This window comes from Ostrea edulis, chromosome 8, assembly GCF_947568905.1.
Source record: "Ostrea edulis chromosome 8, xbOstEdul1.1, whole genome shotgun sequence".
In the NCBI taxonomy this organism is placed as follows: Eukaryota; Metazoa; Mollusca; class Bivalvia; order Ostreida; family Ostreidae; genus Ostrea; species Ostrea edulis.
Window position 1 is genome coordinate 25,086,610 of NC_079171.1, and position 16,697 is coordinate 25,103,306.

At 34.4% G+C, this 16,697-nt stretch overlaps 1 protein-coding gene and 2 long non-coding RNA genes across 5 annotated transcripts in view; 2 read left to right on the forward strand and 1 right to left on the reverse strand.

The window, feature by feature from the left end:
• The first annotated feature begins 274 nt into the window (after window positions 1–274).
• Window positions 275–16,697, forward strand: part of LOC125662331 (uncharacterized) — a 27,430-nt gene continuing 11,007 nt past the window's right edge. For 2 of the 3 annotated variants that reach the window (XR_008798023.1, XM_048894511.2), the window contains exons 1-4: window positions 289–880; window positions 13,659–13,829; window positions 14,718–14,838; window positions 15,692–15,916. Coding sequence is in view for 2 of the 3 variants with exons in the window: in XM_048894511.2 (XP_048750468.2) it covers window positions 399–880; window positions 13,659–13,829; window positions 14,718–14,838; window positions 15,692–15,916 (999 nt within the window). In the remaining variant the exon portion in view is untranslated. Of the gene's footprint in view, window positions 881–13,658; window positions 13,830–14,717; window positions 14,839–15,691; window positions 15,917–16,697 lie in introns of all 3 variants that reach the window. The other variant, XM_048894512.2, reaches the window with a different exon arrangement.
• On the reverse strand, window positions 3,394–5,653 carry LOC125678002 (uncharacterized). The gene is made up of 3 exons (XR_007371365.2): window positions 5,526–5,653; window positions 4,805–4,956; window positions 3,394–4,587 (listed from the first exon to the last, which is right to left on the reverse strand). It is a non-coding gene; the product is annotated as an uncharacterized LOC125678002 (long non-coding RNA).
• Window positions 4,953–7,479, forward strand: LOC125657431 (uncharacterized). The gene is made up of 2 exons (XR_008798024.1): window positions 4,953–6,259; window positions 6,667–7,479. It is a non-coding gene; the product is annotated as an uncharacterized LOC125657431 (long non-coding RNA).

The following is a 16,697-nucleotide window of genomic DNA, read 5'->3' on the forward strand; positions in this document are numbered from 1 at the left end:
TTATACAAGCTCACACACATGCGTACACTATTACCACTCCCTAAAAAACTTGATCTGCAACTTCTAATAAAATGCTCACTCACCCAACGCATACCCAACCCAGCTAAACACCATTCACATAGCAATCACGTGACACCACGAACACAAGCACACAACACGAATACGATGACAATGCATGAATGGATTAGTAAACATGTGAATATGAATGAATGAAGGTGTACGGAGTTTGAACTCATTGGGCATACTAAATATAGAAACCGTGACGGAATCGGAAACGAAATAATGGCTCCGATATTCCGTAGTAGATGCCGAGTTAATCATGTGTCGAAAATACTAGGTGCCGAGTTTACCAGGTGCCGAATTCACAAAGTGCCGAATTGACAAGTATTCCCGCCAGAATGGCGTCGAGAAGTAGCGAAGGAGAGAATCGTGCTAGATTATTTAATCTTCCGAAAAGAAAGAGACAGTCGCTATCATTTACTGATTCTAGTTCAAGTGATACACGTGGAAACCGGGGTACGAAGTATAAAAAGCCTCAACATGATGCAGACTCTGTGTCAAATTGGACTACAAAAACTTTGAATGAATACGGAATAATGTACAAAAACAACCCTGTTACAATCGAGGAATTTACAAACACGATCAAGTCAAAAGCAAACGAGGTGTGTGAAAAGACTGACCCAGATTTCCTCTCTACTCTAGTAATGTTAAGCAAACGAGGACTTGCTTTTTCTCTTGATATTCCAGAAAGGGTGAAGGAAAACAAACTGTCGGAGAGTTCCGATAAGGTTCTTCAGATTTTAAGGGATTTCGATGCGTTTGTGAATGAAATACTTGAGAAGGAGGAGAAGTATATCGGCAGTGAAGTACGTAATAAAACGTAAGTATATCTGTATATTACGCACAGTTGTTTCACTTCATTAAATAAGTTTTTAAACAGAAAAAAAAATAGCTTTTAAATTTTTTATTCAACAGGTTAGAAATCTCTCTTTGGTAATGTAACTCACGATGCGTTGATAGAAAAACAACAACAGCGTAAATCCTTGTTTAAAAGTTCGTGTTTATATTTCATTCAAATAGTATAAATTGAAATGCCCTGTAACAAACAGAAAGCCGCATATCAAAATGACATGAAAATGTACATCACATCAAATACATATATACATTTTATACATGTTATATATACATATATTGTATCATTTGAAACTTAGCATAAAGTTATATCAAATGATATTCAAGCACTTTAATCACAATTTTATAAAAGTGATCCACCGAACTTATTTATATTTAATAAGTGAGAAAAATAAGATTAAAAACAAAATATTTATATTATTGCTTTAGTTGACTTTTATATTGCTTAAACAGTCTAAATAGTATAACTTGCCAAAGTTATGGACTTTAGGCTTGATATTTATCAAAAGTAAAGCTGCAAACTATATTTCAAAGCTTCTTTGGTGCAACTGCAATAAAAGTTAAACATGCACTTTGTTAGATATTAGCAATATAATTAAGAGCGCCAACTGCGATGCTATTGCTTCCATAAAAACAAAGAAAAAACCAGACATATCATGATGGCGAAATAGCTCCAACTATACTAAAACTCAAACGTCTGAACAATTCAAACCCACTGGACAATATCAAAAAATCCAACCCTGGTCTAAAGTCACATGACTATAAGAGGCGCCAAACGCTCACCAAACTTTTGGCGGGAAAATACTAATTACATCAAATTGGAAATTAAATAAAATCAAAGCTGCTGGCCATTGTTTTGGCATAAGTTTCTAGTAGAACTTTATTATACAATCTTATCAATTGCAAATTCAATTCTTATTAATCATAAAACTTCAAAGTTATTTACAAAATTTTCACACGGCTCCAGTAAGAAAGTCGATTGATGATTGAATTATTTGTGTTTTCGTCCCGTCGAGAATTCTTTACTCACATTGAGACGTCACCAGCTGTTGGTGAAGTCCCACAAATTTAGACCTTTGGTTAGCACTTAGGGCACCTATTCACAAAATATCTTACACGACTAAGATCAAAATTTACAAACACGGTAATTTCCTTATTTTTCATTTCTTGTAGACTTTCTTAATAATATGTAAAGTACATCCATGGTTTATAAAAGTTTAATACATACTCGTGACCTTGGGATCGTTATTTAATTATCAGACAGAATGATTTTTTTCATCTTATAGTCGTAAGATATTTTGTGAATAGGTGCCCTGGGTCGTAGGACAGGGGCTAGGTAGTTTTGTATTTGTTTCCGAATACTAAATTGAAGTTTTGCATTATTTTTGCCGGAATGATAAACAGTATAAATATAATCCACCACCGAAATCCGTTTTATGAAAAGGTGTATATACATTCTGTACATTAATCAAAGTACTGAAAGTACTCATGGGAGTTGAACATTGTGGAAATTCAGTTAGAACAGATAGCACTGGAAGGGTAGGGGGATAAATGACTGAATATTACCATGATTTTAGATACAAATCAACTGTTGTTGTTTTTTAAAGCGTTACAACAGCAAACATGGATAATGGAAGGCCCATGGGCCACAACGCTCCTCGAGTAACTGAAGTCATGTTGTTGTTTTCTAGAATTTCACCCCTTTATATTCTGATGAAAAATGTGACCACATATTATGGCCCAAACATTCAAATCAATATGGTTATCAATGTCTTGCAGTTATGAAGAAGTTTTTTCCCCTGTATATATACATTCAAGTTTAACCCTAGTTGTAGCTAATTCTAAGGATTCATTACTTGAAAAGGTAGTCCAATATGTTAAACTGTCACCTGAGTATACTACAGTCCTGTAGAGGATCAATGGAATGGTAAATAATTGTATAATAACTCATAATAAATGAAATGCCAAAAAAAAAATAGAAATCGTCCGGCTTCGAAGATGCACAAACCGAGTTGCGCAAAGAATGGGCATAGAGGGAACCGGCAGAAAAGTTTGCAAGAATTATCAAGCAGGGAGCAAAATTTTGCGTACATAAATTTCAGCCGACTTAAATCCTTTGTGACCTTGACCTTTAACCCTTGACCAAAATCAATAGACTTCTTTGTCTCATCAAGGGCGATAATCCATCTAAGTTTAATTGAGATCCTATAATTTGTTAAAAAATTATAGTGCAGAAAACAAAATTTTCTCCAAATTTCAGTCTATTTATAGCCACCTTGACCTTTGACCTAGTGACCCCAGAATCAATAGGCTTCCTCATCTTACTGAGGGTGACAATCCATCTAAGTTTGAATGAGATCCTATAATTTGCTCAAGAGCTATGGTGCGGAAATGAAATGTTGATGCGTACCCGCCTGCCCGCCCAAAGGCACTTCATCAGATCATAAGCCGAGTTCGACTTCATCGCAACTCCGCTAAAAATGAAACACTACCCATACCGAAAAAAACTATAACTAAGTTATAACTTTGTAACTAAGAAAAGTTACAAAAAAGTTATAACTAAGTTATCGGAGTTTGGAACCACTTCTTCAAATAAAGTTATACTTTACTTATAACTCGGGTACAAAAAAGTTATACTCATGTATAAGTTATCATCTTTTATTTCAACATGAATACAACAAGTGCATAAAAGTTATCAAAAAGTTATACTTCAAAAAAGTTATACTTCACAAAAGTTATCAAAAAGTTATACTTAAGTTATGGAAAAGTTACAAAAAAGTTATACCCAACAAAAATTGTGGAAAAGTTACAAAAAAGTTATACCTGACAAAAGTTATGGAAAAGTTACAAAAAAGTTATACCCAACAAAAGTTATGGAGAAAGTTACATAAAAGTTATACCCGACAAAAGTTATGGAAAAGTTACAAAAAAGTTATACCCGACAAAAGTTATGGAAAAGTTACAAAAAAGTTATACCCGACAAAAGTTATGGAAAAGTTACAAAAAAGTTATACCCAACAAAAGTTATGGAGAAAGTTACATAAAAGTTATACCCGACAAAAGTTATGGAAAAGTTACAAAAAAGTTATACCCGACAAAAGTTATGGAAAAGTTACAAAAAAGATGGGGATAATAAGACATTACCGATTATAAACAGCGACTATTATTGGTATATTAATTTCATTTATAAAGGTGGCCAAGTGGTTAGAGCATCGCGCTCCAAATCACATGGCCTCTCACCTCTGTCGGCGCGGGTTCGAATCCCGCTCGCGCCGGTAAGTGAGAAAGTTTCCCAGTTTACTTTCGGAAGGTCGGTGGTCTCTTCCAAGGTACATTGTATCTGGGTTCTCTCTTCCACCAATAAAAACTGGGTGCCACCAGATAACTGAAAAATTGTTGAGCGTGGCGGAAAACATCAAACAATCAATCATTTATAAAGTTTGGCACAAAAATATAAATAAAATATTCATCACTAACTCTTTGTACATATTATCACATTAAAAATTGGACAATCCCTTATGAAGGGAATCCCATATATATATATATATATATATATATATCTCACATTACTGAATGTATAAAAGCTAGGTCTGTTTCATGTTCTGGAGGCTGACTTGGGAACTAATCTTGGTCCTCATCGAAAACTTGACAATGGCCTCTGAATCCCGGCATCGTCTTTAAATAAAAAAGAAAATACTCTAGTAACTAACTGTCATTGATTCTCCAATTTAAAAGATGGATGTCAGAAATTACAAGTTTTTTTGTTTTCACCTTTTAAATACATCTTCACAAATTGAAAGAAATGTGGGCGACTGATTATTCTTATTCGAAGTTAATCAATTTGTTATTAGTGTTATATAAAGAATTTATTAATTAGATTATAATCTCTTACCAGGAATAGTGTTTAAAATGGTCTTTTCATTTGCACCAGTTAGGTTCCCCTTCCTGAAAAGTTCCACTTGTTGGGTTTTTTTTTGGCTTATATAAAGCTTGTATATCTTTGGGATAAATGTAGATCCCACTACCAGGCATCAGCTCCATCATCTAGAATAAGAAAAAGAAGCCAAGATAAAAGAAAATCACAATCCATTTATTTCAAAGCTTTATTATTATTATTAAAAATTTTAAAAAAAAAGACTCAAAAACTTTTTTAACCTCCAGTTAACATTTTTTTTATTACTCATTCCGAAATTTTCTTATCTAATTTATAGTTTTTTTAACTTCATGTGAATAAAAAAGAATTTTCTCCCTACTTTCCTACTCGACCCTTTTTATCCCTAGTCGGGAGAGGCCTAGAGGGCAAGCAAATATTTTCTTAAAGAAATAAATATTTTTTTCAGTTTTAGGGAAGGGAAATTCTATACTATTATAAACACATTTTCTTATTTCTAAATCATGTAAATTTTCATAATCGTACTTTTATTATTTAAAAATGTTTGTCCACATAAGAATATGTATTTTGTCAACAAAATGGAGGGAATCAAGAAGGGCTAATATGTAGGACTGTATAGTCCAACTGCAGTTTTAATTATCCTCAAGTTAAAATAAACTTAATACATTCTGACAAAATTTGTGTAAATATTGTAAACAGAAACTTGCTTGAAAAGGCCTACCTAAGATCTTGGCGGGATGCACGCCAGAAAAGCCATGGCAGCTGGCTTTCACCAAATCCCCAACTTTATACTGGCAAAACTCCTTTCTTGGATCTTTGATGCGTGATATGGTTGTGATGCTGACCTTTTCTTCCTCTATCCACTCCATAAGGGCATACATGGTTCGTTGAACAAAGTAATAATAGAACCTTTCAACTTTCACCTTCTTGAACCGACGCTATCTTGTTTGAAAATGGAGAGCGGAGCCGATTTGACCAATCAGCGATTAGAGGAAATACCGGAATCAAGGAATTCAAAACCTTTATGACTTCAAATGATTAAAAATCGTAAAGTATATACGTGAGATTTTTTTTAGTTATTCATCAGTTTTGCTGAAATTGATCAGGAACAATCAAACGTATTTTTATTTTTACGTAAATACCCGATTCGCACACTTCCGGTTATTCCGGATGTAAACGAAGAAGGCGCCATTTTAAAAACAAAGATTGAAATAAAATTAAAAGCGAAACACTCGTCACTGCTCCGAAGCTATGTACCCTCACAAACGTGGTAGCTACCAGGTTTTCCATGCCGATAAGTCTAATCCAACACTCAAAGTATCCCTTTGGCGAATGCAACAAGGAAAAGACAACATTTCATCAGAAAATTTCGACAATCGAAGTGTGGCGTGTGAAACTGCTGGCCCTGTCGCCATTATGATTATCGATGCCTTTCATGAGAAATCATTTAACCAGGTTAGTTTTCGTTACGATTGTGTACCGTAACTGTTGATGTAGTTGAAAGGTAACAAGTTCCTAGATTTCGTTTTATGCATTATATTCTGATGCTTGTAAATGATCCAATATTCATAATCGTAAGTTACAAGCCCGGCATGTAGGCATTATTTTATTTATTACATTTTATTTGTGAATTTTTATTTCCCCTCAGAAATGACTTCAAATTGTAAAATGTTTAAATGCAATGTCAAACAGATTTATTTACTTATTTCTTTTTTACGTCATCAGTCACGTTGTGATTTATAGATATCATAGGTTATATGATCGATATATATAATAGCCTATCAAATGACATGTTGCACCGAACATTATATGGAAACATTTGTGCTATTTATGTACTTTTACAATATTTGTTTTGTTTTTAGTTGCTTCAAGATGTTGCTGAAGAACCTGCTTTCTTGCCATATCATATATGTTGACGGAGATTCAGAATGAGACAAAGAGTTTGATATATGATCCTACACCTGACAGAAAAAGTTGAGGATCTTGGACCACTTTGGTGCTCATCTTGTTTCTATTTTGAGGATTGTAATGGATAATTGAGATGCCTTTTCCATGGCATCCAACATATTGAAACCCAAATAGCATTTGCGGTTTGTGTTCATCAGCAGCTACTGACGTTGTCCCAAGCTCTGAAGTTTGACAGCAGTGAAAGGGAACAGACAGGGTTGCTGTTATTGGAGCCTATGTAAAAGACCTTTGAAATCTGAGGAACAAGCAGTCCTTTTGACCTTAGCTGGAGAGTAGGTCCGTGTGGTTTTCTTCAAAAGACTACTTGTGGACGAACAGGTTGAGACAACAAAATAATTCGATTCAAGGAAACGTTCATTGGGAGATTAGAAACTTTTGTTAAAGTAACAGGACATGACTACAAATGAAAAACTTTGTTTTGTTTTCACAGTTCCTAACAGGATTGAACAGGAATATAACATGAACATGTTCAATGTCCAGAACAGAGACATCATTTAACAGTCATACCTTGTTTTGTGTCACATTTACCAATGAGATTTGAATATAGAAATATTTTTTGATACTTTTTTGGAAAAGACGTTTTTATATATATGCCTTAATTTGATTTTGATAGACTATGCATACCTAAATTGATGAATAGTGTCTCTTTTAACATGGAACAGAAGTCCATATGGACTTATTTTTAATAAATACTGTGACATATCTCATACATGTGTTCAGTTCATTATTCGTTTCAATTAAACAATTTGACCTGCCATTCTCCATAAATAGCACCTAGTGGTAATTGATCAACAATCATCATACATGGTGTTTTGAATTCTCACGGGTTGTATCAGCGTATAAAGTTCATTAAAAATATAATATATAGAATGTTTTATTGATCGTACAATGCATTTATTATTCTATAAGTAAGGATCCTGGATTTTGTAATTTTTCCATGCAATTTCTGATCAATTCCTTAATCATCCCCCCAAAAGAAAAAGATTTAAAAATTCAACATTGAAATTTCCCTCTGACTAGCTTTTTTGTGGCAAAATAAGAAATGACACAGTTCACTGAAGTGTTTGAAAGTGAATAATCACTAAAAATTTACAGAAGTCAATCCAGTTAAAGACCCAATTTTAAGATAATGCCCCAAAATTGTAAACTGCCTGTCAATCAAACATTTAACAATAGATCTCAGGTGGAGGGACATCTGCAGACACTGGTCTCCAGCTACCCCAGAGAGGTGTTTTGATAACAATAACAGCCAGTATCTACAGGCATTCTTTAGATCTTGAGGAAGCCCAGTATACCAGAGTTTTGATAGCATTGACCTGTCCACAACTGCTATTTTCTTGTAATTCAATTGTTTTTAAAAAGACCTCTGAACACTGGAATTTCAATAGTATTTTTTCCCCCTTTATATACATGTATTATAAATTACACAATCAGAAATCAAACAATAATTTGCACAATAATTTCTAAAACTTATAACTTATTGAAATAATTTATGTCATGAATTTTTTATACCTCTATATTTATAACAGAAATTATTCATTGAGTCAATGACTGAGAGAGAGGGGGTGGGTGTAGAATGTGTGTCATCTACCCTTACATGTAGGAATACAACCTACACTATGACCACAGAAACTCTGCAGAGGTCCCTGAGACAGGTCCTGTGTATATCAAGACAGCATGGACAGGTAGATTTCTACCATGTTTTGTCTGTATTTCTTAGAGTGTCATGGGATATAGCAATTAACACCTTGGTAGACCCTGGCCACTCCAGGTAAATAACATCTGTTTAGATTGGGCTCCACCTACATTTTCACAGACCAAAGGGTCATGAGATAGGTCTTTAACATTCAGTTAATTACTATGAAAGTGTCAAAAAGTATTGGTAACCCCCACCCTCAAATGACAAAGTCCCAAAACTGGTACATAAATATTGGATATGCTTGAAAATGGCTAAGTCCAGAAAAGTTACATTTTAGTTATACATGAAAATGACAAAGTTCAAAAAGTTACACTTTAGTTATACATGAAAATGACACAGTCCAGAAAAGTTACATTTTAGGTATACATGAAAATGACAAAGTTCAAAAAGTTACACTTTAGTTATACATGAAAATGGTTAAGTCCAGAAAAGTTACTTTTTAGTTATAACTTTTTTGTACCTCAAGGCCTAGGTATAATTAAGTTATACTTTAGTTATAACTTAGTTATAACTCATTTCGGTATGGGTAGTCAAATAATGTTATTTATTGCCAAGGTATTTGGGATATTATACTGTGGCTCAAACAGGGGGTGAATGAACATGGCAGTATGGGAAGCATATAGTGGAATCAGACTTGTAATGCTGGAAATCTATAGTGATTAATAAACTATACATGTATAAGATCCATAACTATTTTTTTTCAGATTGTGAGGGAGAATCCTCATGTCTCTTTCATCTGTAGACAAATAAACTGTAGACAAATAAACAATGTGTTTTGACCAGAGCAATTTCCAATCCTTTTTGCAGCATAAATTCAACATTGTGGCAACTGGGTTAAACTTTGATATTGAAGTAATACATGGCAGCACCTTATCCAATGCTCTTAAAATTTCTGTTTGACACACACTCATGACATCCACTCAAACATTACAGAGTGCAGCAAAATCTCATTGTAATAGGGGATTCAAAATGGATAACTGGTACAAAATATGGTACATTAACATACTATTCGAAAAGGATAATCAATTTGACATATTGATGTCTTGGAAAAGGAAATTCTGACATCGGGGCTCTAAGCGTTTTCAAACATTGTCATTTGATAAAAGTGTTCTACATTTTTAAAAATAGAGATTAACGTAGTTCCACACTCCTGTGACGTCATAAGATTGTGCAAAGTCAATAATTTAATGACTGGAACATAAATTTTGTTGGAGTCTTTTTCAATAGTTATTGTAAAAAATCTTGTTAGCCATAAAATATTTCAAAAGTCTTAGTTATATTTGAATAGTCAATTATGCGTTTCAAAATATTGAATCCAAGGACAATAACTCTGTTTTCATTAAATTGTTTATCAAGTCCATTATGCAATAGATTTCCTATATTTTTCACAAACATTTTACCAAGGTGATAAGGAATTATTATCTGTGTCTTTTCATGAAATTACATAAAATTTTAATCCACAAGTGGTTTTGAATAGCTCAGTTGTATGGTGCCAGACTTAGGGTTTTTATGGGGGTATACATACTCTGGTATGCTATAAGGAAATTGTGTCCATATTTGTTTGTTTTTTAACATTTTGGAGAGTACGGCTAATTCAATAATTTTGCACTTATTATACTAAAACTTGATGAACATAATGAAAATGACATGTGTTTTAGTTCTTGACATGTTTCCTGATAAATAAATGCAATTAAAAAATTTTGTTGTTGTTTTTATTTTAAAATAACAACAGATAACTGTTTCCAATGAATTTCATAAAAATCTACATAGGGGTACATTACTTCAGTAGTGTCTGTAATGAAAATAAATCTGGAAATCCTTAACTAATTTGCCTTTTCTCATTACTCTGAATGTTAATCTATTGATTCCAAACAAAAAAATGCTACCTAAACCCCAAAAATCCAGGACTAAGGACCCACCTTAATATGTCTTTACATACATAGGTGAGAAAGTTTCCATTATTCCTAGCCGAGACATACCATGTATGCGCAAAAAATTCATAAACAAATATCAAAATACTCACGTAGAAAATGTGGACCTTACCGTCATCAAGCGCAGCGAAACACGCCATTTCGAGATTTTCGCCGACGAAAGCTCGGTAACAGTAATGAATAAGGTACACTCATTTTGTATCTATTTTGTGACTTTCTTTATTAAAAGGAACAGTTCTCTAATGTGTAACGTGCAATTACTACGTAATTCAATAACTTGAAGCATGAAGCAGTTTCACTTTGCAACCGGATATAAGAAATTTTATTTCGTATTCCGATCCCGATTGAAAGTTGTTGACTGGGAATGACGTGTTTTAATTCAATATACATGTAACATCAAACATTTTTTATATCACATTAAAAAAAAAACAAATATATACACATACATACACAATGTTGTAGAGTTATTTCTTGTAAATTTTCTGAGGTTTCGCACCATATTCGATTATTCGCGCCACGGTGGCAATAGGTCTTGTGTGCAGTTGTCGTTCGTTTCCCTATCAATGTTTATAGGTGACGCTGCGCTACAAACGACAATTTTCAACCTTATCTTTTATTTTTCTATGTCTATCAGTATCAATTTGATCGAAATCTTGTATTCAAATTGATTTGAATACAATATCATTGCATTTACTTACATGTCAATTATCAAAATTAGATTAATTCAGAAAAGTTACATGGATTATTTAATGGCGGATGTTTATAAAAGTTTATGTTGATTTACCTAGGAGTAAATCAGCTGACACAGAACCCCCGCTGACGACCACTATACAAATCAATACAAATTACTGCGCAGAAAAGTGCGTGATGACCAAGGGAGATTGAACATAGTTCAACTCCCAAAAACAGCAAAGGGACGACACTCGCCATCTTCGATTTCTGGGGGGGGGGGGGGGGGGGGGGGGGGGGGGGGGGGGGGGGGGGGGGCCTTGATTCACGTCTTATTTTTAACAATATCTACTCTCTGCCTACCGGTTTCTGGTGAGATCTCTGCTGGGAAAAGATCCAATGACTTCTCCCTATAGTCTGCTTATATTAAAGATCCAATGACTTCTCCCTATAGTCTGCTTATATTAAAGATCCAATGACCTCTCCCTATAGTCTGCTTACATCTATATGCGGTATTAAAGATCCAGTGACTGGAAACGTCCTCGATACCTGCCCCTACTTATCGGAAGCAACGGAAAATTGAATCGAGCGACGTGACACCTACCAGAGGCTCTCCATATATCTATCACTGGGGTGTTCCGAATGCATGAGGAATGAGTTTATTATTTTTCCATTGGATGGAAGTATACCACGAAAAAAAAGAGACAGAAAACTGCATCATTGCGTATTGTAACTAGTGATGAAAGGATTGTTGATCGGTTTTAGCTCTTTGATTCCGATTATCGATTCTATTTTTCGTAATCGATTGTCGCTTGTACACTAATTAATATCTAATCCGAGATTCATCTGACTGTTACTCCCACTTTTATATCGAGACGTGTGGGGGAGAGTGAAAACGTCGTACGGAAGCCTCGTTTCGGTGCCCAATCATAGACATATTATGCCGGAGTTCGAAACCAGTTAAGGGCAACGGTATTGCAGTATCTCTGAGGCAGTGTGCGACATGCGATGTATCTGGTATTTGGTTTTGTGACATGAAGGAAGTTGTCACAAGGTGCAAACTGGACTATTGTCATCCACGTCAGTGATTTTTTAAGGCCCATTTTGGGTCTGAATTTCAGCCCTTTCCATCCTAAATATTGTCAATTTTTCCCCAATTTAGCTTGCAATTTTTCCCAATAATAAGAAAAACGTATTTGAAAAATATATACATTCAATGTGAATTATATGCACAAGACTTAACAAAGAGTTATGGGAATGATGCTTTGGATAGAATCGTAAATTTTAGAAGGTTAAAAAAAATTAGATGTGTAAAATAAAGATAATATAATGTTTGATATGATTTTAAAACTTATTTACAATAAAATTGTTTTTTCCCAATTTGACTGAAATGTCGACAATATTTCCCAATTCGAAAGCAACAGGACCCTTGTAAAAAATGTTGATAAATCACTGTCATTTGAATACATTTAACTCTCAGCCCGGAATTGCAGAAGCAAACGTGTGTTGTTATAGTGGAGAGGGGTGTCCTCAAATAGCCACGTTTATTTCATTAATTTGCACAATTAATTATTATTATTTGAATTTGTTTTTGTTTAATAAATTTTGTTTAATAAATTTATATAAATTAATAGAATTGTTAAGTTTTAAGCCTTCGCGCTTAATGAATTTTACCGCAAGCCCATCCGGCAAGTAAGAATGAAAAATTGGGTATAGGCCGGGTCGTCAATAGGAATTATTGACGACGAGTCCTTATCTTGAATGCAGTTCTTCTGCCAAACATGCTGATCATTTTCTTTGTCGCTTTGTTTACTCATATTTCTTACCACCAACTTTCTCTCTCTGTAAGAACTGGTTGTTTCACCGATTTCCTACCAGGAATCACACTCTAATAGTGGAATCATAATCTCCGCCAGAAATATGTACTGGCCCACCGGGCATGCACGTTAAGAAATTTTGGTAGCCCGATCCCGATTTTACTAGCCACGGTATCGAAGGCTGAATTTTTCTTTCAGGACTCCCTAATCTATATATAAATACGAAGCATCCAGAGGAATCCCCAACATTCCAATAGAAAGTAGTTCTGGCCATAAATTTTTTTTGTTGGATACAATATTCCAATAATTTTTCAACCAAAGAAAAAGTGTGTTCTGATTGTTTCCACAAATGAGAATGCGGTTTGAGAATGAGAATGCAAGAGATTTAAATAAAAACACATTATTGATACCTACAGTTCTGGCTATTTCAATCGTTTAAGCAATATTGTCTTAAGCAAAAAGGTTTTCAAACTTGATCTACTATCAATAAACGTAATCAGTGGTGTGAATATTTCAATGGCGTGTGTAGTATGAGATCGCGTCATTTGTATCCATGCATGTACACCATAACAAGATGCAGTAATTTCATTGGACGTTTTATTTATAGTGGATTGTGTAATGGTCTAATAAGCCCAACTTTTACATTAAATAGCAACTGATGTCAAGGGTTAGTGGGAGGTAACGAATCAGTAACCCTTGACCTGTGAAGATCTGATGTATAAACAGGTATGGTTTATGAACTTCTGACTTGTAAATCATTTCTTTTATAGATTATTCTTTACTTGGACCTACAGTGTACGTAGCTTCCTCAACTACTACAAGAAATTCCTGGAAATAGTTAATATAAGCCTGGCTGAGAGTATGTTGACAAAACCAGTTATGGAGGCTCATTTGCATGAGCTATTCATGGTCTTTTCAAGAATCTTCTTTTTGGAACCTGAGTATGTATGCAATAACTGCAAATATTTCTAAATAGATTAATCGAGAATTATAGGTCTTGGTTTACCTCAGACAGAGGCTCGTGTGAGCTTTTTATGCATCTGAGATCAAAGATAAGGGGGCGTATTGTTTTTGTTTTGTCTTCAGTTTTGTCTAAAACTTTAACCTTGCCAATAACTTTTGAACAGTATTAGTACCAACCCTTAAAAATTTTGAGGTGAAAGTGGAAACCAACATATTTTTTTTTTTTTTTTTTTTTTTTTTGCCTTACCTCATAACGTCTATCAGATGTTGACTTTTGGGATGACTCTATTGCTGAAAATCTAGAAAATTGGCATAGACAATTTGGTCTATCCCACAGCAATTTTTTTCCTTATATAACTGGTACCGATAAACGGTACCATTCCCAATGCCAAAAACCATTGATTTTTCCCAATTCTGAGACTTAAAATTCCCAATTTACTTGCCGTAAAATAGACTGCTGACATCGTAATTTACTTAGTCTGAAACGTTGTACAAGTTAACTAAAATGTTTACTTCTGGTATTAATTGAAAGTACAGATCATGACAGTGTGCGTGTTTGTATAGTTACGAGGATTCTAAATGAGCCTGTAAATGACGATTCCTTATGTCTCACAACAGCAAATATTAGCGTAAAAAAGTTTGTAAAGAGATGACTACTTCTTGTTTTGTTCTCTTTTTTCTTTTCTATTAGTTGAAATCATTTGACTGGTGGCATTTGACATAAACTCGATCTATGGTTAATTTCGAACACTGCACAAGGCCTCACATTTTACAGTCTCATCTGAACGACAACCCCAACTGATCGCCTTTTACGACAAGCAAGAGGTACCGAGGACCTATTTTAACCCGGATTGAATTAATTTCAGATTGGGTAGTAAGGAAGTGAAGCGGTTAATCATTGGAACAAAGGTGGTTTCCTGTATTCCTGATGTAAGATTTACTTGTTTAAATCCACAGAAGCATGGAGTTCTTATGATGCTAACAGAGGTATGTAAAAATAAATTATGGGCAGCCCATTAACAAATAAAACACTGCAATTAACAATTTTGGATTTTTCAAATTTTGTGTAACAACATTTTAAGGTGTCATACTATACTGTCCCATTGTTTTTATGCATCACTTATTGCTTAATTTTTCAATATTCTTAAATATATAAATTTGAACCCAAACGATATTCACTCAAAATGAAAAGTCTACAGAGGTTTTACTCTGCAGACAACATGAAAGTACCCAAATGATAAAACTGAAAAATTGTGCAACGTGTTCCAAAAAGAATGGATTGGGGAGGTGGGATTTTTCCCATTGTAAATCTCCACAAGGAGTTTGTTTTTGTTCTTGTTGATTTATTCAGGTAGATAAAGAGGACTTATCTTTTAAGAAATCTTTGATTCATAAATCAATTTCAATGAAACTTTAGGCCTTATTTCTGTATTGGGAGGGGGGGGGGGGGGTTGAGAAATGATGCAGAAAAAAAACTTTTAAGGACGAGAATTTGTGTTATCATGGGTGACTTGTTGAATTAAAATGTTTGCATTTGTGGTATTTCTGTATGGTATGAACCACACCTAATCTAAGTACACTTAGTTCCAAATAAAGACATTAGAAGGTCTAACCTTATTTAACGATGATTAGTGATATTTCAAAATATGTGTGGAATATATCCAACTGGTCCTTTAGAATGTTGTGATTTTAAAAAGGCACATCCAGAATAAAAAAGGAGCCATGTTATTGATCGTTTAAAATGTTTTTAGTGATTTTTTGGTCACCTGATATGTTATACATTGAAATTATTTTGGTTAGAACTTCAACAAAATGTATATATTGTTTCGGTCTTTTTTAGGGTAAAAAGGACGAATCTTTCAGGGAAAACAAATCATTTGAATCGAGAAGAACCAGACGATCAAGTGAAAGTTCTGTAGAGTCTGATGATGACTCTGGAAACTACATCCATAGCCTACTTGATATTCATGTACTCGGAAGACATGGGGGGGAGCTGCTCTCCGAACTACGAACTTCAGCATTTGCCCCAACAATGGTTTTTGGATGCATCTGTGTGGAAACAGAGGTATTTTTGTTTTATTTTTTGATAAAATCTCATGATCATTCTCCAACTATACTGACATAATCAAGATTGTCACTAACGCAAGAATCTGCATCCTAGATGCAGAAAATTCATTTGGGACGCAAGTTTGTCTGATATGGCGAGTCCCTGACTCCGAGTAAAAATCATAATTTTACTTAGAAACCCTAACCTTGTGTATTAATTAGAACTCGTAGGAAAAAATCTAGGTAAAACTTTATGCTCTAGTGAACCGCGATAATACCACCGAGTTCACAGTGTCCCAATCCGACTTGTTTGTTTAGCGTCAGCCAATTAGGTGCGAATTAGAATATAATAATAAAAAGATAATTAGATAAGATGCAAAATGAACATTTTGCCACTGGCAGTTATTTATTTTTATTATGCCCCCCTTTGAAAAAGAGGGGGCATATTGTTTTGCACCTGTCGGTCGGTCGGTCTGTAGACCATGTGTTGTCCTCTCTATATCTTGAGAACCATTCACTTGATGATAATGATATTTCATATGTGGGTTAGTTATGAGTAGAAGAGGATCCTTATTGTTTTTCAGGTCAAAGGTCAAGGGTCAATCTACTCTGGACATAGGAATATAATGTCCGCTCAATATCTTGAGAACCCTTTGCTTGAAAGACATCAAACTTGGCACACTGGTACATCCTAAGGAGTAGATGACCCCTATTGATTTTGAGGTCATATGGTCAAAGGTCAAGGGTCATGTTGGGCAAACTGGGCATAGGAATATACTGACCATTCAATGTCTAGAGAA